The sequence below is a fragment of the Centroberyx gerrardi genome, chromosome 4 (genome assembly GCF_048128805.1).
Source record: "Centroberyx gerrardi isolate f3 chromosome 4, fCenGer3.hap1.cur.20231027, whole genome shotgun sequence".
Lineage (NCBI taxonomy): Eukaryota > Metazoa > Chordata > Actinopteri > Beryciformes > Berycidae > Centroberyx > Centroberyx gerrardi.
This window is the reverse complement of record NC_136000.1, coordinates 3,545,419-3,572,973: the sequence shown is the minus strand read 5'-3', so window position 1 is coordinate 3,572,973 and position 27,555 is coordinate 3,545,419. Positions and strand designations below refer to the sequence as shown.

At 41.5% G+C, this 27,555-nt stretch overlaps 3 protein-coding genes across 4 annotated transcripts in view; 2 read left to right on the top strand and 1 right to left on the bottom strand.

Annotated features, from left to right (window-relative positions):
• Positions 1–141: 141 nt before the first annotated feature.
• c4h15orf40 (chromosome 4 C15orf40 homolog) lies at positions 142–3,365 on the bottom strand. 2 transcript variants are annotated; one of them, XM_071909791.2, is made up of 5 exons: positions 3,112–3,365; positions 2,302–2,431; positions 1,499–1,626; positions 738–941; positions 142–421 (listed from the first exon to the last, which is right to left on the bottom strand). In XM_071909791.2, the coding sequence occupies exons 1-4, from the start codon at positions 3,313–3,315 to the stop codon at positions 852–854; spliced, it is 552 nt and encodes a 183-aa protein (XP_071765892.1). In that variant the 5' UTR covers positions 3,316–3,365; the 3' UTR covers positions 142–421; positions 738–851. The 2 variants fall into 2 exon arrangements, with proteins under 2 accessions (XP_071765892.1, XP_071765893.1); XM_071909792.2 differs by having other exon boundaries at positions 748–941.
• Positions 3,366–4,212: 847 nt separating this feature from the next.
• glsl (glutaminase like) lies at positions 4,213–16,336 on the top strand. The gene is made up of 21 exons (XM_078283234.1): positions 4,213–4,334; positions 5,410–5,510; positions 6,352–6,401; positions 7,202–7,508; positions 8,397–8,532; positions 8,617–8,683; positions 9,731–9,843; positions 11,332–11,461; positions 12,008–12,075; positions 12,177–12,340; positions 12,787–12,845; positions 12,935–12,979; positions 13,056–13,114; positions 13,634–13,700; positions 13,781–13,831; positions 13,944–14,120; positions 14,334–14,465; positions 14,584–14,676; positions 14,780–14,841; positions 15,269–15,409; positions 15,708–16,336. Exons 1-21 carry the CDS (start codon positions 4,288–4,290, stop codon positions 15,793–15,795), a joined length of 2,157 nt encoding a protein of 718 aa, XP_078139360.1. The 5' UTR covers positions 4,213–4,287; the 3' UTR covers positions 15,796–16,336.
• A 3,211-nt stretch (positions 16,337–19,547) lies between these two features.
• lamb4 (laminin, beta 4) overlaps positions 19,548–27,555 on the top strand; it is a 33,854-nt gene continuing 25,846 nt past the window's right edge. The window contains exons 1-3 of the mRNA XM_078283064.1: positions 19,548–19,638; positions 22,534–22,568; positions 24,848–25,005. Coding sequence (XP_078139190.1) covers positions 22,544–22,568; positions 24,848–25,005 — 183 coding nt within the window. The 5' untranslated portion in view covers positions 19,548–19,638; positions 22,534–22,543. The remainder of the gene's footprint in view (positions 19,639–22,533; positions 22,569–24,847; positions 25,006–27,555) is intronic.

Sequence of the window (27,555 nt, the reverse complement as noted above, 5' to 3'; positions counted from 1 at the left end):
TTTTCAATTTTGCTTCCAATAAAATCTTGAAGAATGTACAAAACATAATAAGAGGGAAATATATTAAATGTATGTATGAAATGAAAAAGATTTGATTAAAGGTATGTCATAATCTGTAAAATGGACAGAATCAAAAGGCTGTTCATTGGTAATCATCAGCTCATTTAATTATATAACAGACATAAAAATACTTTGAGTCACTCATGATATCTCAACATACAACATGTAAACATGATATCCAGTCTACAGTGAGACGGATAACTCTTCTCCATTGGTAGCAGGTATGGAAACGCCTCCTGGTCACCGGTGGTTCAGTCCGTTTCCCTGCTAATATTCTGGTTCTTCTGGTTCTTCAGTGGTTCCAGTGTCCATACTGGTCCAGATGTGAAGCCCCACCAGTGTTTCCACCCACACCAGTATCCTGTCATGGTGTACAGGTAGATTCAGTCAGCTCATGTAAAAATCATAGTAGTAAACAGTAATAAGAGCAGTTCCTCTTGTTATTGAGACTCAGAATATGAATGCACATTTATTACACATATTCCATAATGCAGAATGTGTTAATATTTCACATGAAGAGGTGTTGCTATGACGACAAAACAGGACATCATTTACGCTTAAAGGTCCCGTATTGTTAAATTTTCATGATTTTCTTTTCAAATCTCCTCTGACTGAGGAGAAATGTTTTGCAAATAAATGTTTATTAGTTAAAAGTTGAATTAGTGATGAATCTGTACCTCCTCCCACCTTCATCCACCTCCTCCATCTTCTTCTGTCCTGTCAGCCTGCAGCCTGTTTCAGCCTCCATCCACCTCCTCCGTCTACCTCCTGCCTCCTCGCACCTCCTCCTGTCAGCCTGCAGCCTGTCTGAGCCTCCTCAGCACCTCCTCTGGGCTGAGGGAGGAGTCCAGTCTGATGAGCTTGTCTCTGGACCTGGAGCCCTGGAAGAGGCAGGATAAAGAAGGTGAAGGAGGCAGAAAGATAGCACAAAGGAGGTGAAGGAGGCAGGATAAAGAAGGTGAAGGAGGCAGGATATAGAAGGTAAAGGAGGCAGAATAAAGGAGGTGAAGGAGGCAGGATAAAGAAGGTGAAGGAGGCAGGATATAGAAGGTAAAGGAGGCAGGATAAAGGAGGTGAAGGAGACAGGATAAAGGTGTTGAAGACGGTAGGACAAAGAAGGTGAAGGAGTCAGGATAAAGGAGGCAGGATAAAGGAGGCGAAGGAGTCAGGATAAAGGAGTCAGGATAAAGGAGGTGAAGGAGACAGGATAAAGGAGATGAAGGAGGCAGGATAAAGGAGGTGAAGGAGACAGGATAAAGGAGATGAAGGAGGCAGGATAAAGGAGGTGAAGGAGACAGGATAAAGGAGATGAAGGAGGCAGGATAAAGGAGATGGAGGCAGGTTTTACACCATCAGACCAGTATCTGTTTCTGCTGACGAGATGAATAAAGTAGATGAAAAAGAGGAGGATAAATAAAGTTCATCTGAGAGCAGGAACCTTGTCAAGAACCACGTGACTCTTCTTCAGGTCCAGGACGTCGGCCAGGTAGCGGACCAGCTTGGCGTTCGCCTCCCCGTCTGTAGGAGGCGCTGCGACGGCGACGCCCACCGCCTCCGCAGAAACGTCTAGAAGATGGAAGAAAGATAGAAGTTACTCTTATCTCAGATTCCTGACCGACACTCACAGGCACAGCCCCATATTTCAGATATTTCAGGGATATTGATAGTATTCTCATGATGTCACAGGCATTTCCTACCAATATGGTGCTTTACCACGTGCACAGCTCATTGGCTGTGGCTGTCATTTGATCATAATCACCTGTTAATTTACTACAATCACCTGTTATTCTCCTACCAGGATGGCCATGTGGTGATGTAACAGAATACTATGAATAAATAGGTAGGGTTGGGTACTGACTGTCGGTCATTTTTGGCACTGATGGAATCATGTCAGTACTACCAAAATATGTTAAAACACTAAGTGCCCAAGTTCAGTACTTTAATGGTTAAAGAGTAACTAAACACCAAACCCAAATCTCTGTAAAGCCTGACATCTAATGGTAAAAAGCATACTACTGAAATTGCCATCTGCCATTGGCTGATCTTTGGTACCAGGTGATGTCACCACCTGCTGTATTCTATAGAAGATGACATCACCTGGCACCATTTTACAAAAATTAACAGCGAGTATCTGAGGATGGACTTTTCCTTTAAGTTGTAGTACTGAGCTATTATTAGTGATTTAACTTTATTATGTTATTTGCAAAGATGCTCAGCTAGTTTTCACTTATTGAACGTGACCTGTGATTCCGTTGTGTTTGGACCCGGGCTTCACGTGAACCATTATGGTCACCGCTCCATTTTTGTCTCGAGCCACCGGACCAGATGCTTCCGCCACCGCCGGTCCACCACTAGGCACCTGTCCTTTAACCTGGATCACATTATACAGGGGTTAGTTAACTGTCCTTTAACCTGGTTCACATTATATAGGGGTTAGTTAACTGTCCTTTAACCTGGATCACATTATACAGGGGTCAGTTAACTGTCCTTTAACCTGGTTCACATTATACAGGGGTTAGTTAACTGTCCTTTAACCTGGTTCACATTATACAGGGGTTAGTTAACTGTCTTTTAACCTGGATCACATTATACAGGGGTTAGTTAACTGTCCTTTAACCTGGATCACATTATACAGGGGTTAGTTAACTGTCTTTTAACCTGGATCACATTATACAGGGGTTAGTTATAGTTAACTGTCCTTTAACCTGGATCACATTATACAGGGGTTAGTTATAGTTGACTGTCCTTTAACCTGCTATTGCTAAACATTATGGAGGGGTTAGTTATAGTTGACTGTCCTTTAACCTGCTCAACATTATGGAGGGGTTAGTTAACTGTCCTTGGTTCACACTGTAACCTGGTTCATACATAATGGAGGAGTTAGTTAACGTTACTAAGTTATAGTTGACTGCTTTAACCTGGTTCATATAATGCAGGGGTTAATTAACTGTCCTTTAACCTCTGAACCAGACTGATTACAGGGAACTTTAAACCAGTATGACCTGGTTAACAGTATGGACCGGTTAGTTATAGTTAACTGTATTAACTCACAGCTTTGTCTCTTTTAGGCATCTGACGTTTTCCAGAATAACCCCGTCGCCAGTGAACACCGGGTACAGACAGGCTGGACCGGGAACGGACAGTAAACCGACAGCAGAGCACCGGGACGAAGTCAGAGAAACGGTTTAATCTGAAGAGCTGAAAAGAAGGAAATAACCGTATAAAACTGCCGGTTAGACTCAACCGGCCAAACATCTGCCAGTTAGCTGTTAGCTGTCGGCTAGGCAGAGAACACACAAGCTAGTTGCAGAGAGTAAACAACAGGACTTCCTGTTTCAAAATAAAATCAACCAACCTCACATAAACAAAGGATAATAATTTTCAAAATAAAAGCCTTATTGACAAACGCATGTTGCAATGTTATTGAGTAGGTTATATTAAGTACCAGAGTGAAAATAAAAAATACATTTATGGAAGAATATTATTGAATTAAAATAAAATTGTTTTTTTCCCCCCAAAATGTCCTTTTCAAAGCATATATTCATAGCCAAGTATAGGCCTATGCAAGTTACTATATATAGGGCTGCCAAAAATACACAGACTCAAACACAAAACATAGCAAACTGGGTGGCTGTATGTCTACTGCTTTGAATAATGCAGCTAAACAGAAACCGATGTGTTTCAGTCAGATTTGTTGTAAAATATAAACAGTAAGACAGTACTGGAAGGTCCAATGTGCTCATTGTTTGTGCAGAATTTAAAAACTGAAGCAATCCTCAAATGTTTAATTTTTTCACAAAAGTTTTCATATAAACATTACTGATACTCTAATGTAGTAGCAGCAATATTTTTTCATTCTCAGTCAATTAAAGTCTTAGATCCTTTTCTTTGTCCTGTTTAGCTGTTGCATAACTTCTAAAGTTTCTGTGGTTTCTATAATTTCTGTTTCCCATTTTGTATTGTCTTTCTGCTGACATCATTTTGTAGTTAGTTAGCATTTTCTTTGTTTAGCAGTGTGTGGTAAGTGTGGAGCTCAGCGGTGAAGTTGGGAGTGTCTGCAGGCGCTGGCTGGTTTCCCCTCCCTTCCTAACCATCCTTTCATTAAGGAAAGTTTATAGCCTGCAGACATGCTCACTGAGGCAGCCAGTCGCTGCACTAACTGCCTCTAACAGTCTTACATGAAGGCCTTTTCACAGAATAGCTGGACTAACGCAGGTTAAATCCTCCATGGAGAACAGCCAGAGCCAGGAGGCAGAGGACAGCTCGTACCTGTGGTAAGGAAGAGGATTTACCAAAACTACCTGTTTCACCAGAATGACTCTGCCTGGTTTATTCTGTCTGCTTGTTGCCTTCTGTTGCCTGTTGGGAAGTCCATTCCTAAACAATGCTCAGGCTTTTTTATGTAATGAAGCCACCGTAAAGCTGGAAGCATTCCAGTTTTACATTCCTGCTGTTGGTGAGGGACAGGCTGAGACGTGGCAGAGCTTCACCAGACGAGACCGACACAGACAGGAAAGACAGGAGGGATGGAAAAGACAGAAAAGACAGGAAAGATGGAAAATACAATCAAGACAGTAAAGACAGGAAAGAGAGTAAAGATGGTAAAGACAGTGCTGTCCTAGAGAGGCTGGCCCTGGGTCAGTAGGCCTTCTGTTTGACCTCCTGACCAGAACTGTACTGGTTCCAGCTCAGGTTAATGCTGGCTGCTGTGAGAAAGGTTTGGATCGGGACACCAAACATTATGACAGGAGACAGGGGGGGTCTACAGGTTTTCATCTAAACCAATCACTACAGCAGCTCATTTCACTAGTTAATCAATAAAGGATCAGCTTCACCTGATCAGTCTGATTCATGGAGACAGCAGCTGTTCCTAATATTTTGTCCACTCTATGCATGTTATTTCTTTGTTTCTTCTTTCTCTGTTTTGTTTGGTTCTTTGATTTATTCTAATGTTTTGTGGTGTTTTCATCAGGACTTGAAGCCCTTAATAATGTCACAGCACAAAAACCAAATGGTCCTTAACTAAAGTGTACTAGTATTATTATTGTAACAGTAGCCTAGTAGTGGTAGCAGTAGCTGTAGTTGTAGTGGTAATAGTATGGTAGTAGTAGTAGTAGTAGTAGTAGTATTAGTGGTAGTAGTAGTACTGTGCCTAATGGATTGGTTATTTGTATGATGTTGTTGTAAGGTGGTTGATTTCTCAATGGTTAAAGCTGGAATAATTGTGCACACAAAGTCCTGATGATTTTTTTTTTGCTTTAATCATTTTTATAGCTACTTACCTTGCTAGAAGGTTTTTAATTTTTAAATGAACATCTAAGTAGAGCAATGCTGTTTTTAACTGTGTAGTTTCCAGAGGACTCCTTCTCTGAGACGGAAATGGAGGAAACGCTACGGCGGTCTGGACGGCAACAAACTGCTGGAGCCCAATAAAGACCCAGATATGAAAGGTCTGTATGTGTGTGTGTGTGTGTGTGTGTGTGTGTGTGTGTGTGTGTGGGTGTGGGTGTGAGATGTGAACCACCCTGTGATTAGTGGTGTGTTAGGTATTTTCTTGCGGGCGGAGCTTGCTGGGAGCTAAACTAAGAGTTTCTGCTCTGTCCAGACGTCACTCATCACCACAGAGCTGCTGATTGGCTGGAGGGGCGGGCTGTGGCTCCACCCCTAAATCTATTTTTTAACCTTTATTTTTCAGTTTTTCCCATTCATTTTACAGTTTAACACATTCACACTGTTACGAAGCCTATAGCACTTATTTAGGCTGCGTTCACATCAGTCTGTTCTGATCGGTTTATCTGAACTCTGCAGTGTTTCCTCCTTGGTTGGTTTGTCCAAGTGAGAACAATGACCTTTGAACTTCACAGACTACAGGAAACGACTGCAAAGGGCAAACCACCGTCTGGACTGATGCTCATATTCAGCTAAATCTTCATGTGTTCTTAACTGGTATGAACACCAGAGAAGGTGCTGGACTGGTTTTACTGGTCAGATTGTGGCTTTCCCGTTTTTGGTTGTTGGCTGGATTCCGGTCAGCAGCCTGCCACTTGGAGGGCTGCTTTAACTCCTCCCGGCTGGTACGTCACCGTAAACGAGTACACCCAGCGTGAAACTACTCTGGCCAATCAGTGAGGGTTTAGATTAAGTGGGTGTGGCCTTAACAGAACAGAAAAACAGGACTTGTGATTTGTCAACAGCTCAGAAACTGAAGCCTCTGAGTGATGAACAGTTTGTTTTAGTAACAACAGAAACAACTGACAGCTGAAGGAGTTTCTCTGCTCTTCTCTCTGGCAGAAGATGGACGGATGACAGACAGGAGCCAGCAGAGGAACGCTGAGAACCAGGTAGACCTGCCTTAACCTGTCTCACACACACACACACACACACACACACACACACACACACACACACACACACACACACACGCTCACATCAGTGTGTTCCTCAGTCAAACTGTCTGATCTGTAGATCAAAGAGTTGGAGGGAAACCTGCCTTCATACCACCTCCTCCTCCTCCTCCTCCACCTCCTCCACCTCCTCCTCCTCCTCCTCCACCTTCTCCTCCTCCACCTCCTCCTCCTCCTCCTCCTCCACCTCCTCCACCTCCTCCTCCTCCTCCTCCACCTTCTCCTCCTCCACCTCCTCCTCCTCCACCTCCTCCACCTCCTCCTCCTCCACCTCCTCCACCTTCTCCTCCTCCTCCTCCTCCTCCTCCTCCTCCTCCTGACAAACAGGCAGAGGGTCAGACAGTCTTGTTGTCTTTAGTCTGAACAGAAAGCTTCAACAGTATAATTCCAGGCAGGATTGTTCAAAACTCTGTGATGGTTTTATTTTTATTTATTTTTATTTATGGCTCCTGGTGCATAATGAAGTCACCACTAAAACTATCCTGTTATCCAGAAAGTAAATGTAATGGGATTTCGATGTAAAAATACAGGAAAATAGAAACTTTTGTACATTTTTTGGTGTTTATTGTTAGATAGGTGTATATTATGGCTTGGAAAATTAGCTAACAAGGTGACAGTCATTTTTCATTTCATTGCAACTTTAAGGTCAATTTGTGGAATGTGATCTCTCTATCTCTCTCTCTCTCTCCCTCTCTCTCTGACTTCTTCCTCTGTCTGTCATGATGTTTGTTTCCAAGGATACACCGCCCCGCCCCCTGCCCAGGAACCTGATCCAGCACCCAGTCCAGCACCTGGTCCAAAACCCGGTCCAGAGTCCAGTTCAGAGTCCAGTCCAGAGTCTGGTCCAGACTCAGAACCCAGTCCAAAGTCCGGTCCAGAGTCCTGTCCAGAGTCTGGTCCAGAGTCCGGTCCAGACTCAAGTCCAGAACCCGGTCCAAAGTCCGGTCCAAAGTCCGGTCAAGAGTCTGGTCCAGAGTCCTATCCAGAGTCTGGTCCAGAGTCCGGTCCAGAAACCCATCAGCCTCGTCAGTCCTGGATCAGCAGGTACAGCTGTAGGTTCTGGTCCAGGAGGTCCGGTGGCTGAAAAGATCAGTTCGGATCTGTTCTGTTGAAACCAGTTCTTTCTGTCTGTCCTGCCTTTATTGTCCTCCACTCTGTAGTCCTGCTCTGTCTTTTGGATGCATTGTGGCTCTCTGTTCTGGTGTTTAAAAAAATTAGACTAGATTGGCCTGATTGAGGTGTTTTAACTAAAGATTTCAAAAATGTTCAAAATTTCAAACTCTGAAAGGCCATAACTGCTACACGGTAGGTCAAATTGCCACAAAAGCAAAACGTGCTACACAACTCCGGCTATCCTTACAAATTACACTAATGGGCCTGAAGGGGGCGCTATAATTAAAGGACAAAATTTCAAACTCTGAAAGGCCATAACTGCTATACCCTCCAGTATATAACACTCCAGTTTTGATGAAGCTTGGATTGATGATACATCTTGTAACTGATTGGCCGATGGGACGCCTGCATCATTCACGGGGGACGACATGTTTACTTTTTTTTGATTCCCTTTAGCTGGTGCCTCAGTCACCGCTAGTCTTCCTGGTGTCCACAAGACATATTACAACACAACTGACATCACTATTATCCTTACTTACCTTTTTATTATAATCCTTACCTATTTTTTATCTTCCTTTCTTTCTTTTTTAATGTCATTTTACGAGACATATTACTGTTTTCATTTCTGTCTTGCTTTTGCTTGTATTTTTGATTTTGCTTGAAAATCTTGCTTTTGTTTTTGCAATTGTTTTAATCCTTCTATTTTATGTAAAGCTTTGAGTTGCATTCTGTTTGAATGGTGCTATAAAAATGAAGTTATTATTATTATTACAACATAATAAATAAAATCATACTAATAAGCTGTGCCTGTCTGTGCAGCGGTCCCTCTGTCGGTCAGTAACGGCTGTCTGAAGCCTCCTCTTCCCCAGACGGCGGTGGTCCAACCGGAGGACAGAGGCTTCCCCCCCGCCCAGCCCTGGTTCCCCCCCCAGCAGGGCCCGTCCAAGCGCAGGGCGTAAGTCTGTAACTCACTCTCTGTCCCGGTTAGGAAGCTGTCAGCCAAACCTGCCATCTGACAGCTGTGACCGTGTTGTTTCAGGGCGGCGGACGTTCTGTTCGACAGCTTCGCCTCAGACGGAAGAATCAACATCAACCAGTTCTTTGAGGTACTTTCTCTCACATGCAGGGACGTAGTGGAGGGCAAACCCACCTGAACTCCCTTCACCCACATTCTGAGGCTGACATATCTTTATAACATAGATTCATAGAATACATCATCATAAGCAGTAGGGATGGGATGATCTCCTTATGTCACGATACGATTCGATATGTGACATGAGGTTCACGATTCGATACAACCATGATATGACATAATAAATAAAAAGTGCAGTGACAACAAAGTCTGACTGTGCAGAATTATGTTTATTTCTGACACACAAATCTTTCTAGCGATGCCATTGACTGTTAGAATGTAAACAACAATTTAAAAATGTCATTACAAAGTGCAACTAATATAATTTACTACAGCAGAATAAAATGGAGCAAATATTGCAATTCATTTTTATGCTCCACGATACGTATTGTCACATTTGTGTATTGCGATATATTGAATTTCGATATATAACTAGTGTCAAACACTAGCACTAATTAATGATTTTCTGAAATTATGGATTTTTGTTTCTATTGGTGGTTGTTTGCCTCATGATGAACACCAACTGGAGGACACAGTTTACCCACCTTTTTGATTTAACATTACATTCCTGCTATATGTGGTCATTACTGATCTATTTTTAAAGTAATAATCTGCAACTTTTTCATATAAATAAATGTACCATTTTGCTACTCTCTATTGCTGACTGGTATAGCACAACAGCGATTCAACCTATATCCAGTTCATGACAGCTTTTACATTTGCTGTCCTCAACATCTATGAGGGGTTTCCCTCTTTCCCAGGAAAAATCATCAGACGTAGAGGAAGTGCTGCGTTTTATGTTTATGGAAGCAACAACAGCTGTTTGGAAAAAATATAAGAAGGCCTATAATGAATCTCTTTACCGCAAAGCAATAAGTATAATAAAATAAAGAAAAACAAGAATCATGCAGATTATCACTTAACATATATATGTGTTTTTGGTGTTTTTGGTGTTTTTGAGTTTGTGTTCAGGACTGCTGGGTGAGTTGAGGGTTATGGGTGCGCTTGTTTTCCCTGTCAGGCTGTCTGGAGCTCCGGTCTGCACAGATCAGACCCCCGGCTCAGAGAGTGTTTCTTCCACCTGAGGAAACTGCAGGATGCTGAGGGAACAGTGGACAGATCCTCCTTCCACAGGTCAGAACCCGGTTCATGTCTCTGATCATACAATCCATATGAGGAATGAGAGAATATATTTTATGATCCAGTCAGAAACAGCAGTTCTCAGAGTGCCTTGTACAATGATTTTTTGCTGGAGCTACTGTTTTCAAATCATTCAGAAATTTGTTATCCCCTTTCATTGCTATGCTGATGACACACTGCTCTATCTCCCACTAAAGCTGATGTTATGGTGTGTTTTTCTACTGTAGGTGTATCACAGGATTCCTCTCTGGTTGTGGATGCAGTTGTAGTTCTGGTTCTGATTTTAATTGTGGTTATCAGTGTTGTTGTGGTTCTCGTTTTGGTACTGGTTGTTGTAGTGGTTGTTTTTCTGATCGTGGTTCTGGTTGTGGTTGCTATTGTGGTAGGGATTCTGGTTGAGGTAGTGGTTGCATTTGTGGTTCCGGTTCTGGTTCTAATGCTGTGGTTCCAGTTACAATTACAATTACAATTTCCCATTTGGCAGACGCTTTTATCCAAAGCGACGTGCACATGAGATTTTAATACATCACAAGCAAGGATCTAGAGAAGAACAACGAGAGTAAGTGCCATAAAGCTAAGTTGTAGTCCGACAGGACATAGGTGCATAGAGGCAGAGAAAGAATTTTCAGTCCATCAGGTGAGAAGGTGTTCGCTAAAGAGCTGGGTCTTTAGCCTTTTCTTAAAGATTGAGAGGGACTCGAATGTGGATCGAATGGAGTTTGAGCGTACATGCCGGGAGCCCTGCCAGTAAGGAGTTGCAGTAGCCAAGGCGTGATATATATACACTCACCGAGCACTTTATTAGGAACACCTTACTAATACTGGGTAGGTATCAGCTTTCAGCTCAATGTCAACCGGCTACCAAAGTGACATCCGCCTCAAGGTTCGCTGTGTTGCATTCTGAGACGCTGTTCTGCTCTCCACAGCTGTAAAGAGGTTATCTGAGTTACTGCTGCCTTTCTGTCAGCTCCAACCAGTCTGACCATTCTCCTCTGACCTCTCTCATCAACAAGGCGTTTCCGTCCGCAGAACCGCCGCTCACTGGATGTTTTCTGTTTTTCGCACCATTCTGTGTAAACTCTAGAGACTGTTGTGCGTGAAAATCCCAGAAGATCAGCAGTTTCAGAAATACTCAAACCAGCCCGCCTGGCACCAACAGCCACGCCACGGTCAAAGTCACTGAGATCACATTTTTTCCCCATTCTGATGTTTGGTGTGAACATGAACTGAAGCTGCTGACCTGTATCTGCATGATCTTATGCATTGCACTGCCGCCACATGATTGGCTGAATGGATAATTGCATGAATAAGCAGGTGTACAGGTGTTCCTAATAAAGTGCTCGGTGAGTGTATATAGTTCAGGTTCTGATGTTGTGGTTCTGGTTCTAATGCTGTGGTTCTAGTTCAGGTTCTGATGTTGTGGTTCTGGTTCTGATGCTGTGGTTCTGGTTCTGATGCTGTTGTGTGTTTTTCCCGCTCTAGGTGCGTCACAGGATTCGTCTCCCTCATCCTGAAAGCTCTGCAGGGACGATTTGTCATTCCAGATTTTTCTACCTTCACTGAAGAGACTCAGAAGTTGTTTTCGAAGTGTCGCCAGCTGTCGTCTGTCCAGGTGAGTTCTGCTCTGACACCTGGAGGTCAGAGGTCAGCCACAACTTCCCCCCACCCTGCCCCATAATCCTCTTAAGATTCTAGGGTCAGTTTCCAAACATAATGTAGTCGTAACATGAATACAGCAACAGGTGGACTTGTGACCAAATGTTTTTTGGTCAAAATCCTGGACCAAAAGAGAAAAACTGGGTGGATTGAGTGGGTAACACACTCTCTTACCCTTAACCACTGTTAAGCTAGTGCCCATGAGCAAGGCACCAAACCCCCAACTGCTCAGTGTCCGACAGTAGAAGACAGTGGTTGCACTGGGCAGCTCCCAGTGTGAATGTATGGACCTGTATGAATGTGAAGCAGGGTGGAGATGGAAAAGGTAAAAAACACAACCTTTGAAATGTCTGGATACTGTTGAATCAATGTTTTTGATTAGTGTTTTATTCAAGCGATTGAAATACTGTGGGCTTTATCTTTGGTGCTGACATGGAAATGAAAGCTGTTCAGAGATGATGAACGAAACCTAACTCACGTTTCTACCTTTTTGTCCAATCAGGAGAAGGAAAAGGAAGGCATGGACAACGCTAAGTGGGGCGTCTCAATCTGCACTGTGGATGGACAGAGGTACGTCTGTCAAAATGAATTAAAAGTAAAGCCAGCTGCTCTGCCATCATCTCTCTGTTCATCTATCTTCCTGTCTACCTACCTGTCTGTCTGTCCCTCAGGCTGTCTCTGGGTGACTGGGCGGGGTCTCTGGTTCTGGGCGAGGTGTCATGGCCGCTGGTCTACGGCGTGGCGGTGGACCTGCTGGGCTCCGACTTCGTCCACAGATACGTTGGAGTGGAGGAGTTCTCCAGATACAACTCTCCCTTCACCCTCACCAAAACAGGTTCACAACCTCACTATCAACCGACATCATTCTGGTTTAAGACTGTAGAGGTGACATAATGCACCCTGTGGCGGCCATATTGGAGGTTTCCCAGGTTCGAGAGAAACGGCTGAGAACAGTTCATAAAACTTAATCTCAACAAAACTGAACAGTTTATTCAGTACAGTTGTACAGTTAATTTCTGTGCTGTTTTTGACTGAACTGATCATTTCATCACTGATCCATCTGATTGATTTAATGTTTAGATAATGTCAGCTTGTTAGCTAGCTAACCATAGTATCTGGTCAGCTAACCATCACTGTCTTGTTAACATATTTGATCTGCACAATAGCTAATGTTACATAGCTAATAGCTAGCATTAGTAGTGGCTAATAGTTAACCCCTGACCCTCTGACCCCTGACCCTGTACTGCAGAGGGAGGTAACAGCTGACTTTTCTCCCTACAGGAATTCCTCACAGTCCGCTAACGGAGACCGGAGCCATCGTTACTACGTCTTTACTACAGGTAACTCACACTCATCCACCCATGCATCCATCCATTTCCTGTTGACGGTGATGTCACTTCCTCTGATGCTCTGTTCCGTGTGTCTCCAGCTGGCGGGGAGGCTGTGTGCAGAGGAAGAGGAGAAGTACGACTCAGTAAGTGAAGCAGACGGCAGGTAAAAACTACAAAAGTCCCTCCAGAAACAGACTGACTCTGTTTACTCGTGTGTAGGTGCTGAACGTCGTCCGGAGGCTCTGCAACAAGGAGCACGCCAACTTAAACTGCACCAGGTACTCATACTGCTTAAGGAACTGTAGCAATACTTGGATAAATACTCTGACTTTGAGAAACTCTGGTACTTTTGAGAAATACTCTGGTTTAATACTCTCATACACTCTGGTAAAAGTAGTAATACTCTGATACAGTAGTACTCAGGTAAAAGTAGCAATACTCTGATACAGTAGTACTCAGGTAAAAGTAGCAATACTCTGATACAATAGTACTTGGGTAAAAGTAAAAGTACACAGTTGCTGTCCTGGTATTTCAAAGCACTGATCTCTGAAGGTTTAGTTATACTCACTCTGATTGGTTGGCTGGTTCATTCGTCTAAACAGCAGTGGTAAGTAATGTGGTAGAGTAAAAGAATAAAGTTCTCTAAATGTAAATACTGCAGCAAAGTACAAGCAAGTCACCTGAAAAATATTGTACTTTTAAGAAAAATACTTATGGAGGGCGCATCTCTTTTGTGAAGTCATACGGAGGAAAGAAAGCGCCACTTCCTCATGTGTTGTTGTGTGTGTGACCGTCAGCTACCAGAGCAGCAGGAAGGCCAGCGTCCGGCTCCACGCCTTGTCCTTCTACCTGCAGGAGAAGAAGGTAAAGATCGTCTCCGCTCCATCGGGACCGACCGGCCCGCTCCACCTCCTGCCGGCTCTAACCCATATCCTGTGTTTCAGTGTTTTCCAGAGAAGGCCGACATCAACGCTGCTTTGGATCTGATGCTGCAGGTACAACTCCACTGCTCTGCTTTTGAAGGTTATTTATCCCCAGCATGCAGACTCTTCAGCCGTCTCACCCGTGTCTCTAATGCGTCTGTATTGTGTCTCTGCTGTCTGACAGTGCGCCTCAACAGAAGTCACCTGCGAATCAGGAGCCGCCATGGCCGCATCGTTAGCCAACGGGGGCCTCTGCCCGCTGTCAGGTGACCAGGTGCTGTCGCCGGCGGCAACGCGGAGTATGCTGTCCATGATGCAGGTGGCGGGGATGAAAGATTACTCCACTACCTTCCACTACAAGGTCCACACAGACAACTAAACACACACAGTTAAATCACTACAGTATACATATAAATGTAAATAATGTAAATCAATTCTGCATTTCCACTCTGTGAGACTCATCAATGTTCCTTTATTTGGGAGAGAGCGCACCCTTGTGGCAGGATCATGTAATGATTTCCCAAATCGTGTGTGTGTGTGTGTGTGTGTGTGTGTGTGTGTGTGTGTGTTGTAGACATCCATACCAGCGGTGTCCAGCAGCCATGGCTCCCTGCTGGCCGTGGTGCCTGGTGTTCTGGGACTGATGGCTTTCTGTCCTGAGTTAGACGCCTCTGGAAACCCCTGGAGGGCCGTCCACTTCTGCCAGGTGACGCCTTCATCCTACAGCATCTGATCTAGAAATGAAGACATGTTATAGATGTAGGTGATGTAGGATGTTGATGATTTCCAGTCCTTTCTAACGGTCAGGATGTTTGTATTTGCAGGAGCTGATATCGACATTTCAGCTGCACAGTTTTGACATCAGGACTCCGTTCAGGCAGGTTCTGGCCTACCGGCAGTGGAAGGCTGAATCTGAGGTTTGCTCTGCTTCTGCTGCTTTATTCTGATCCCAGACCAGCCTCTCTCAGTCTCCACAAGATCAGTATAACTCTCATTCACCAGGCCTCCTCTCCTCTGCAGGGCTACCAGATCATGAACATCCTGCTGGCAGCTTTTAAAGGAGACGTTCAGTCACTCAGAAGGTACCAGAACTCCTCTGCACTGACCTGGGGGCTTTCCCAAAGCCTGTCGTAGCTCGATGTGAATATTGAAGTCATTCTTCAAGATTAGTTTCTCGAGGCTTTCCTGAAAATACCCAGGAGCGGACTTAGTAATTTGGGGGCCCGATAAGGCAAGCATGGGCCCCCCTGAATCCCAACCCTTTCCCTTTTTAATCCATCCTTTCTATACATTACCTTCATGTTGGGCTGAGCAAAAGTATGCATGCAAGCATATTAAAGCATATTACTGCATATTACAATGCAAGCATATTACTGAAATTGCCATCTGCTATTGGCTGATCTTTGGTGCCAGGTTCTACAGAGTACAGCAGGTGGCGATGCTGCCAGGCTGAGCTGACAGACAGGTGAATGCTTCCTGTCATTTCTCTTCTTCTCTGGTTGTTTGCAGGTACTTCCTGTCTGGGGTGGATGTGAACGCTGTCGACTACGACGGCAGGTCGGCTCTGCATGTGGCGGCCGCCGAGGGTCACGCCGAGGTCATCCGCTTCCTGTTGGAGAACACCGGAGCAAACCCCGCCCTCAGGGACAGGTGAGGACCAATCGGCTCTAGTTTTATCAGTCTAGCCTGACATCAATCAAGGAGGCCTTGAAATGATGGGAATGAGGATCCCAATGTTATTGTTTATTTTTTACAGCTGGACACCTTTGGCTTCGACACTGGGATCTTATTTGTGGATTTCAGCTCACTATTTTATTTTTTATTTATTTAATTAACAGGGACAATTCCCTCCTCTTCTTCTTATTATTATATGACACTCTGTCCACAGGTATTTACACAGATGTTGGTTTTGCTCAGAGTGTCTGATGTAGTTCTGTGGTTCCACCAGGTGGGGGAGCTCTCCTCTGCAGGAGGCCAGGAGGCACAACCAGGAAGCTGCAGTCCGCCTGCTGCAGGGGCCGCAGGGGGCCCCATGATCCGGTCCCATCCACCAACAACACTGCACCATACATATCAGTCATACAGACAGCAGACTACACTTATCAGTCTATACATATCAGTCTACATGTAGATAGCAGCACCAACTCTGGCCCGTTTTCAGCCCCAGGTGAGCTTGTGGATTGCCTAATATAAACATTTAAAAATAAAGGACATGGGCAATAGATTTACAGTATGTGTGTGCTCTCCTCCATCCATGCAATAAAACTGCCAGTCAAGGCTTTGGCCTGCTCAATTCCACAAATACCATATTAAGTAGAGGCCTATTGAAAGACTGAAACTAAATAATAAGGGCAGTTTGAAAGCCAGCTCTGATGGACACCTCCAAAAAATTTGAGGATAACAAGTCTGGGGACGCCGAACCCTCAGCCTCCTGCTAAGAGAGTTCAGAACTGTTGGGCCCACTGCTCTGTCACGGACACACAGCAGGCAGGACAGCAGGAAACACAGAAATATGTAATACTGTCAGTATAAATTAGTTTTGTTTGTTTTTACATGTTCATATACTTTGCAGTATAAAATAAAGAAACATTAAGAAAAGAAACTGAACACGTGTCAAGTTTTTTTGTGGTTGTAGTTCTTGGTTGTCAGTGTGAGCCGGATGTGTGTGAACCTGCCAGCACTGGAAAATATTTTAAGTACAACTGATGAAATACAACAGCCAATTCCAAGTGTTGAATTGAGAAATGAAAACGCCACAAAACACAACAGGGGGTTGTTATCTGGACAGGATCTGCTGGGGTGGGACAGTTGGACAGGACAGTGGGGGTGAATGATGGGACAATAACTGGTATTGCTATATATTGTGATTAAAAACAGTAGATTGATGTTTTATTTTCCCCAAAAGGGGGAGCGCTCTAATAAATTATTATATTCATACTGCTGACTGAGTTCAAGTGGATTCAGACCAGCAGCACTTTATTTGAGACTCGTTTGACTTTATTTATTTTAGATGCTATTTGGATTTTTATTTGTGTTGTTTAAGACTATCTTTACAGGTTCTATAAGCTAAACCGGCATTTTATCATTTTGTTTTTTAAGAAAAAAATCTAATATTTCACAAACATATTTTACATACTCTATACAGTCTTACATTAAAAGGTATTTTAAAAAGAGAAATGTCTTGTGGTTGATATGATAAATTAGTTTTTAAGTAATTGGAATATATTACAGTACTGCTTTTAAGATTTTCATTTTATTAATAATTATCGAGATATAAACCGTATATTGAGATTATTTTGGTGTCGCTCTTCTGACAGAAATGTCTTGGGAAGAACAACGGATGTCAGATAATATGAACTGTATTCCTCTAAACTGCACAACAGCTTTAACAGCCTCTATTGAGGGTCTGGCACTTTACTTGAGTATTTCCATCCTGTGAGACTTTCTACTTTTCCTCCACTACATCTCAGAGGGAAATCTTGTACTTTTTCCTCCACTACATTTATCTGCCGGCTGGAGTTACTAGTTACTTTGCAGAATAAGGTTTTACATGCAAAACATACGATAAGCTCATAAAATATGTTGCATTGTTAGAGTTTAATCTCCCCAACAGTATATGGAGCAGTTAGACCGACAACATTAAAATACTTCTTACAGGTTAATGCTTTTATAATTTAACACTCTGAAAGACGGAGGACTTTTACTTTTCATACTTCAGTTCATTTTACTGCTAATACCTCTAGTAACTTTTGAATGCAGAACTTTTACTTTTAATGAAGTATTTTCCCATTAAGGTATTGCTACTTTTACTTCAGTAAAGGATTTGAGTACTTCTTCCACCACTGTTTGCAACACAACTCTTCATGTATTGATGGTGAATTTCTCTTATATGGCGGCTGTTCCTCAGATCATACCTCAGTAACATGTATGTACTGTATTCTGCATTTCTTTGTGAGGGTAAATCTCCTCTCTGCTCCTCTTGTAGGTCTGAATGGCAAAGAAAGGGATGTGTGGATGTGTCAACTTTTAATGAAATATAATCCCTTTCTCTGCTCTCTCTCTCTTCCTCTCTCTCTCGTATAGTACACACACACACACACACACACACACAGCCAGAGGCTACATTTGGCCTGCTCTCTGAATGGAGCTCAGGTTTGCTGTTACATGCTGAGGCGTTCTGAGTCATTATCTTGCTGCAGCAGGGGCAGGTAGGCACTCATTCACACTCGCTTTAAAATAAATGATGTTGTAATAAGTTAAATAAATGAGAAATAGACCCAAGTATGAACTTACTGTACTTAGACTAGTAGAGGTTGAGGAAAAATAGTTTGTGAATTGAGTAGAGTTGAGCATTTATAGAGATGATTTCCAAAATGCTGTTTATCCATTCTGATAAAAAAAAAAAAATTACCTGAAGTTCATTCAATAATCCTTAAACATAGAGGATCCAGGGGGGGGAAAGTGTCCTGAAAGTTACCTACTATCTTTAAAAAAAACACTATGCAACTGATTCTCATTTAAAAAGTTTGATAATTTATTTTCATTTTTTGCTATCAATGATTTTCTAAGAACTGTCACTTATTTTTCTAAATGGTGGATGTGTCACTTTGGACCAAACTCTTCATATGGAGAAAAGTTAGCCTCCTGTTTGCTTGAGAGGGAAATTAGTCACAGTTAAGTATTACAGTAAGTTAATCAGTCTGGATTATTTGGCTTTACAGCGGTAGAATTAAATACACCTTCTACTTGTGAGTAAATGCTGAAATCACCTGACAGAAATGCACTGTGGTAAAAGTGAGTTTGCCATTCAGTACTCTAGTAGTTGAAGTTTGCTATTAAATAAATTAAACAGTGGTGGAAAAAGTACTCAAATCCTTAAGTAAAAGTAGCAATACCATAATGGAAAAATACTTAATTAAAAGTAAAAGTTCTGCATTCAAAAGTTTACTTCAGTAAAAGTACAGAAGTATTAGCAGTAAAATGTACTGAAGTATGAAAAGTAAAAGTCCTCAGTCTTTCAGAGAGTTAAATTATTGAAGCAATTAACCTGTCAGAAGTATTTTAATGTTGTCGGTCTGCTCCATATACTGTTGGGGAGTTTAAACTCTAACAATGCAACATATTTTATGAGCTTATCGTATGTTTTGCGTGTAAAACCTTATTCTGCAAAGTAACTAGTAACTCCAGCCGGCAGATAAATGTAGTGGAGGAAAAAGAACAAGATTTCCCTCTGAAATGTAGTGGAGGAAAAGTAGAAAGTCTCACAGAATGGAAATACTCAAGTAAAGTGCCAGAACCTCAAAACTCTAAGTAAATGTAGTTACTTTCCACCTCTGATATTACAGTATTAAAAGTATTAAAAGTACTCATCCTATATTACATATGATATTTCACTGCTTTGGAATTATAACCTCTTAAAAGCCATGTTAAATGTAGTAAGAGGAAGCAACTTCCTCTTATGTAAAGTTTTGAAATCACAGCATATTCATGAATTTACGGCATGTTTTGTGTGCAGCCGTTTCTGGTCAACACAGAGTGAAAAGGAGGATTTCAGATGCAAAGGAGTGATGCTTTGAAAGGGAGTGAAGTAATGAAGGAAGGAAAATGTCTCTAAAATATACATTCTGAAGTACCAATGCCTCAGATATGCACTTAAGTACAGCCCTGGAGTAAATGTACCTGCTCTCCAGCCTGGCTAAATGTTTGTGAAGGTGTTATTACCAAGCAGCAGGTTCATTTACAGTCAGAGAGATCTGAGAGCTGTTTTGTTCATGTGAAGTGTCGAGGGGAGATAAGAGACGCACCGCCCGCTCTGTGCTGCAGACACAGAGGAGACACAACAAGGACCTTCCTGCTGCAAACAGGTTGGTGAAATCCAGGTGAGGTTCTTATACAACTGATGCTAAGACTCCTGTCAGCAAGTTAAGGCCGTAAGCAAGTGTAAGTAGGGGAGAGCGGGGCAAGTTGTCACATGGGTAAGCTGTCTCAGTGGCTTTATTTCTGAAACGAAATATTCCAGAGCCAAAAGTCCAATTACACAAATGTTTACTTTCTTAATAAGACTTTATGTTGAATACAACAGTCTAAGTCAAAACACTCTAACAGAAGAACAATTCTTCTAAAAGTAAATAATGAAAATCTTAGTGTTTTCTCATTTTTTTCTTGTAAAGGAATCAAAATAATTAGAGATTGTGACATAAAAGCAAGGCTCAGCTATAACCTGATAATAAATGGGCGGGGCATGTTGTCACATTGATTTCGGGGCATGTTGTCATAACTATCCAAAAAGTTTTTTTGTTTTTGGTTAGAAATAGATTTACATTCATTTTGGGCTAAGTTGTCAAGTGGTAGAGTAAATTATTCAAAATGTAAAAATGCCATTTTTTTGAGAAGACCTTGATCTAGCTAGAAAAATAAATATTGTACCTCACTAGTAAGGCTCTGCTGAGAAATACACCAATGAGTAAAAAGTGTGACAACATGCCCTGGTCTCCCCTATAATAATGACAACAACTAAGTGCCTAACTAGTGTGTGTGTGTGTGTGTGTGTGTGTTCGGGGAACCAGGCAGGGGGTGAAGCAGGATATGAACCCTGGTTCAGGTCAGCGGTCAACAGAGATAAAGTTTAATGTCCTTGTGGAGACAATTTGTCCCATGACATAAAATCAGGCCATCACACTAATGTTAATGAGATTAAGTGTGGTGCTGATGGATGTTCTGCTTAGGGAATTAGGGATTTCTGAAATATCTGTAAATTGTTTAGAGGTGAATTCCAGACAGGGAAAGTCAGGAAATAACACAGAATTTACAAATCGGTCATTTTACAGGAGCAGAATGTTTTTTTCACATTTTCTTTAACGCCTTTATTGCATTAGATGGTGGTTTTCAGCTGTTTTTGGAGTGGAACTGTAGCAGAAACCAGACTGTTTACCCCTTTGGCTTGATGTGCATGGCTTGTGCAGCGCTCTGGTTTATGTAAATAAATTAGGAACAAACACAGGTTACCTACAGTGAGAAAATCAGCATGAAGAAACCGATCACTGAGTGCAGCTTAACTGGGTTATGGAAGTTGAGGATGAATTAATTTGATTACAGCCACTAGAATGAATGAAGAGAAAGACACGATGAGATGTTTGTTTTTCTCACGCAAACCCTGCTGCTGTATTATTACATTAAAAGTGTTGCTCACAGCTTTGCATTAGCACCAGAATCAGCCTATCATTAACTAATAACTGAGAGACATTACATGAAAATACTATATACATTGCTCTCTTCAAATAGTGGATGTCTCACTTTGGAATGAAACAATTCAGTTTTTTATTCACATAAGAGCCGGTTCATTCAGTCCATTTTCTACTTGAGGTTTGTGTGGGAGTGTTCAGGTTCAGGCTGCAGCTCCCCACACAGTGTAAATCCCCATACTATTACTGGTGGGGCCCAAGCATTCCCCCTGAAGTTCATCAATCCCTTCAGGCTTTACGCTGGAGAGCCATATAGCAGCCAGTACATTCCAGCTCCCTCCCCTGGGTTTATTATTTTGCCAGTGTAACCTGCATTTAAGTCTCACAATGAGGACAAAGCAGGGAAACACAATATGTGACAGGTTGTGCAACACCAAGTAAGAGCGCATCTTATTTGACTCATACGTTACAAAGTTGATGTTACACTTTAAGAAAGCACTAACGTTTTTTTTACATTTTAGCAATTTGGTCTTACCAGTTAATAATTTGGTGCAACATTAGAATAAGCTTCAGTTCCTCAGTCTCCGCTGTTACTAGCAACAAGAGTAAGGAGTGTAAGGATCAGTGCCAGTGTGCCTTGATAATATTCCAGTAAAAACAGAATTATCATGTAAGAGAGGTGCTAGAAAAGTGAATATAATAAGAGAGAGATTAGAGCAAGCATCCTGAAAATCCAGTGGGAATATTCAAAACCATATACAAGCAAATACTGTGGTTTGCTCAGGTTTTATTATACAAATTGCAGTCTTTGATCACATTATATAATATTTACTAGAGGTGGGGACTCAAGTCACATGACTTGGACTCGAGTCACAGTTTTAACTGCTTGAGACTTGACTTGATGCATGAAGAGAAGACTTGAGACTTGACTTGACTTGGGTTCTGGTGACTTGGGACTTGACTCTGACTTGTACTTTGATGACTTGAAAAGGTTTCTAAAGTCTTGACTTGAGATCTTGTGTTTGTGTAAATGACTCAGATTGAAAGTGATGAGATTTGTTCCAGCAGACGACTGAATTTAAATTCTGTTTTCTGAATTTGTATGGAATGATTGAATTTATTGAAGTTGAAACTGATTATAGAAATCAAACTCATGATGCTCTTACCAAGTTTTTATCCTATTAAAACCATATTGCATTGAAAAGTCCTAGATATTTAGTTTTCTTTAAGAGATTAAATTGATACTGGACTCTTGATTTGTTCTGACTTGATTTGCTGTTCTACATGTAGACTTTAGACTTTAATATCTGACCATAAATAAATATCACTACCTCCTGTCTGTGAAATTAAATGATTTTTGAACATCATTATAGGGAGACATGGCATAACCTTTAATGTCGCTGATCATCACTATTCTACTCATACAGTGATTACCTTTCAATATTTTGTGAAGCCTAAAGAATGTGTTATAATTATATTGCTTTGATGTTCTCTCACATGTTTTTTATTTGTGCTTTTTATCTTCCTCTCATCTGTTTGTCCCTCTCCCTCCTTTCCTCCCCACGCTGCCTCTGCTGTCAACAGGTCTGCCAGCCGACAGAAGATGCTCTCTCTCTTCCTGCTTTTGGGTGAGTTCAGCTCCTCCACCTCCTGTTGGCACAGCTTGGACGGTGACAGGCAAATAGTACAGAGTCTGCAAAGAAAAAAACAGATCCTCCCCAGCTATTTGTTCCGACAAGGGCAGGATTAGATAGTTGAGTTTTTTGGCAGGAGGCTAACGCTCTTTGCCATCCTAGTCGATGAATAGTCTTCTCTGCAGGCGTGTGATCACTTGCTGAGCACCGATGGAGAATATTTCCACTTGCTGGCACTTGCTCTTTTTCAGAGTGTATGTTATATTTGCATACTTTCCTCCAATCTTTAATCAGAACTCTTTCTGTATCCTTTCGTTTTCTTTTCATGCGAAGTGTCTTGTGCAGAGTTTGTATCATAAAAGATAATGTGTTGCAGAATTCGTATCTGATGTGTGGAAATTCTGGCACAGGGGATGAATGTCCTGCCTCTTCACAGCTTTTTCTCAATATCTGTACATTGATTCTCATTGGTTGTCAACATTAGTTATGACATGAACTGAAGGCTTTCTTCAAAAGAATTAAAAGTGTCATCAAAGTCTGCAGCACATCTTAAAGAAAAGATCAGTAGTCTAGGTAAAAAATGGGATGATTACAGTGTCTGATTGCAATCAAAAGCAGCGATGCTTTTAGTGCCGACCTATAATGTATACATGATTAAGGCATGTGTCATCTAAGGCTGACAAGTATAGTGTTTTAAAACGTCACAAAGTACAGTTTTGGTGAAGGAACTCCTCATGTGCCAGAGAGTCTCAGCTCCTCCACAACAGACAGGAAGAGCAGTTTCCTCCTCCATCTGAATAAAACTCACTGTAATCGCAAAATAAAATAAATGTAAAGGAATTTGTCTTGGTGGCACTGAGAGACAAATCAACAGAGGTGGTAGAAGTACACAAATTCCTTTCTCAAGTAAAAGTGCAAGTACTATTTCAAATCCTTTACTCAAGCCAAAGTATAAAAGTACATGGTCTTAAATTCACTTAAAGTATAGAAGTAAAATCAGTCGTCTAAAAAAGTCATTTCTAATGTTCTAAACTGGTTTTCTGTTGAGCGTTCCTCTGAATCCCAGATGAGAAAAAATCTGCAGCTGAATTCACTAACGTTAATTCTCTCTCTCGTTGCTTCTCTCTCTCTCTTGTTGCTTCTCTCTCTCTCTTGTTGCTTCTCTCTCTTTCCCTTTCCCTCCTTTTTGTTGTCGCTTTGCTGAACAAGCAGCCAATCACATCTGGCTCTTGATCAGCTGCTTCCGGGATGGAAGCTAGTCTGATGCAGGGAAAAAAAAACAGTTGATGATTTCCTGAGAGTATAAACAAGTCTGTTTTCAAAATGTAGTGAGGGGAAAGTATAGATTTTTCTTTTGAAATGTAGTGAGTTAAAGTAAAAAGTCTTAAATGAAAGAGGGAAACTCAAGTAAAGTACAGATACTTGAAAATCTTACTGAAGTACAGTAACAAAATATTTTTCCTTTGTTCCTTCCTGCCTCTGCATATGAAACACTCAAGTCCCAACACAGTACATTCTAGCGTCGATGCAGAAACATAACAACTCGTGTCCCAACAACTCAGACTGGCACTGATGTAGAAACAAGTCAGGAACTAACACAGCAAATACTGTCACTCATAATGCCAGAGCAGCATACCTTCATGGTTACATTATTAATTTCTTTATATTCCAAACGATGACGACTCTCAACATACATGAACCCAGAGGAGGGGGACTCGAGTCACACGACTTGGACTCGAGTCACAGTTTGAATTGCTTGAGACTTGATGCATGAAGAGAAGACTTGAGACTTGACTTGACTTGGGTTCTGGTGACTTGGGACTTGACTCTGACTTGTACTTTGATGACTTGAAAAGGTTTCTAAAGTCTTGACTTGAGATCTTGTGTTTGTGTAAATGACTTAGATTGAAAGTGATGAGATTTGTTCCAGCAGACGACTGAATTTAAATTCTGTTTTCTGAATTTGTATGGAATGATTGAATTTATTGAAGTTGAAACTGATTATAGAAATCAAACTCATGATGCTCTTACCAAGTTTTTATCCTATTAAAACCATATTGCATTGAAAAGTCCTAGATATTTAGTTTTCTTTAAGATATTAAATTGATACTGGACTCTTGATTTGTTCTGACTTGACTTGCTGTTCTACATTTAGACTTGAGACTTGACTTGAGACTTGTGCCTCTAGACTTGAGACTGACTTGGGACTCGAGCAGAGTTGACTCGGTCTCACCTCTGCATGAACCTGATGCTACTCTCTGCTGTGTGTGCAGTCCTGGTGCCCGGCGCTCGGCTCCAGGAGGAGTGCGAGGGGAGCTCCTGTAACCCCCAGCTCGGTGACCTCATGGTGGGCCGGGCCGCTCAGCTGTCAGCCTCCTCCACCTGCGGCCTGGACGGACCCCAGAACTACTGCATCATCGGATACCTGGAGGTCAGAGGTCAACTTTAAAACGGGGGGAACTCTGGGGTTAGAACATAATTGTACTGGATTCTTTTTTACCTTTTAGTTTTTGAGGTTTTAGTTATTCATACACTACCAATCACTACCAATTTGGACGCATGCATTTTTCTTTATTTTTACTGTTCTTCAGATTTTAGAATAATAGTAAAGACATCAAAACTATGAAATAACACAAATGGAATTATGCAGTGACCAAAAAAGTGTTAAACAAATCAAAACTATATTTCAGATTCTTTAAAGCAGCCGCCCTTTGCCTTGATGGAAAGTCAAAGGCTTTGGAAAGAAATTCATACATGGGATCAACTTCACTATTTATATTTGTCTAAGAAACTAATTTCAAGCATTTAAGCAGAAGCCTTTAGATCAAAATAGCTTTAAGAGAATGAAAAACAAAGAACATTCAACCAGGTGTGTCCAAACTTTTGACTGGTAGTGTATAGTTCCACATATTCATACTGGGAGCTGCCCCAGTACAACCAGTCTTTTACTGTCCTGGTCACAAGCCCACGTCTCTAACCCAGACTTCCCCAAGCCTGACTTGTCTCTTGCTGGACCACAAATGAGCCGTGTGGCCTCGACACTTCCACAAGGTGTTTTGTACAAATTGTACAAGAAGTACCTGATATCTATCGGTGGTTTTGCACACGTTCCACCTTTTAATTGTCTTTATCAGCTCGTGGTTTGGCGATGGTTCCTGCCTGGTATGTGGGCTTGTCACTTTTTCATGAACATTATTTAGTTGAGTGTTTCTAGTACGTTTCACAGATATTTCAAAATATACAAATACAAATATGAATATGAATACAAAAACGTTATTGTCCATGATGTGGAAATTCGTGTTTGGCTTCACCAAAAGTAACAAGACAAGACAATCAGTACAGACTTTGTAAACAGGTACAGAATACGGTGCAGGTGTGGCCTTGGCTGTTCCCCCTGAACAAAATTACAAGGAGGATTAAGCAAATCCCAAGTCCCTGGTCCTTGAAACTAAATTTCTAATTTTATGATAAAGATTGGGCAGGGAGGGGGTATATACTGTATGTTGCTTTTGGTTTAAAATCTTTACTGCACTATGGACACATTACCTTTTAAAAACATTTTCACTCAGTTATGAGAAGTAAAATCCATACTGGTTTACTATAAATGCCATGGCCTTTTGTCTTCACTAGGCCTACTATAAAAATGAAACTTAGTCAAGGAAAAATAGGAATAAATAGTTGAAGAAATACTCAAGTTAATCGACTTTGCACAAAAACAGTAAGAAGAATAGTTGTAACTAGTTACTTTATACAGTCTTACCTGTGACTTTAACTGAAGATGATAGTGATATAGTGGAGTGTAAACACACTTAGACTCAGTTTATCCACCTTTCCAGGCTGCCATGGATCTTTATGAGGTAAATTCATAGTTTACATTATAGTAAGTAGTATCAAACTGATGTAAGTTATATGAGGATAGAGTCTCAGAAGAGAAAAACAGCATAAATTAATACTTTTCTGAAAATATAATTGATTCTTGTTTATATTGGTGGTTGTTTGCTATATAGTGATAGATAGAGAACTAGATAGACTGACAGACAGATAGCTAGATAGATAGATAGATAGATAGATAGATAGATAGACAGACTTTGTATACATGAGATAAAATTCAATATAAATAGATAAATGAAATAAAAAGTCGAAAAAAGAAATGCAGCTTATGAAGAGCATTCATTAAAAGAGTAAACTATTAACATATTAAAATGATCACCAACCAGAAGTCATAGCTTATCCACCTTTTTATTTAACACTGTATCACTGCCTCCGGGGTTATAAAACTTCCAGATATCCCGGTGTAAACACATACAGTGAGAGTGCAGCTGTGATGAGGTGAATATGAATACATGAAGCCCGCAGGTTTGACTGACGTCTCGCTGGCTCGCCCTGAAGATGCTTCATACTGGAGACAAGTCTTGATCCGCCAAGTTTATAGGTCATTACCCGGCTTTCCCTTACACCGCTCCGGGGACTCATTTATGTTTTCCAGCTCTCGTCATTACTTCTGCATTCCCTTCTCTCTCTCCTCTTCTCTCTCTCTCTCTCTCCTATTCTCTCTCTTCCTCTCTCTCCCGCCCCACCCCTCCTCCAAACTGGCAGGTTCATTCTTCAGCCTGGTATGTGGGCTTGTCACTTTTTCATGCACCTTCCCCTATTATTAATTTGAGTGTTTCAGTTACATTTCACATGTATATTTCAAGATATACGAATACGAAAACTCTAAATTTGTCTTTGGCTTCAGCACAAGTAACAAGATAAGACAGTAAGTACAGACCTTGTAAACAACACAGACAATAAAAATAGTTGACTGTTGCAGAATACGGTGCAGGTACGTCCCACCTCAACAAAATTAGAAGGAAGTTTAAGTAAATCCCAAGTCTCTGGCCCTTGAAACTTAATTTCTAATTTAATGATAAAGATTGCGGAGGGAGGAGATATACGTTGATTTTGGTTTAAAATCTTTACTACACTAGGGACATGACCT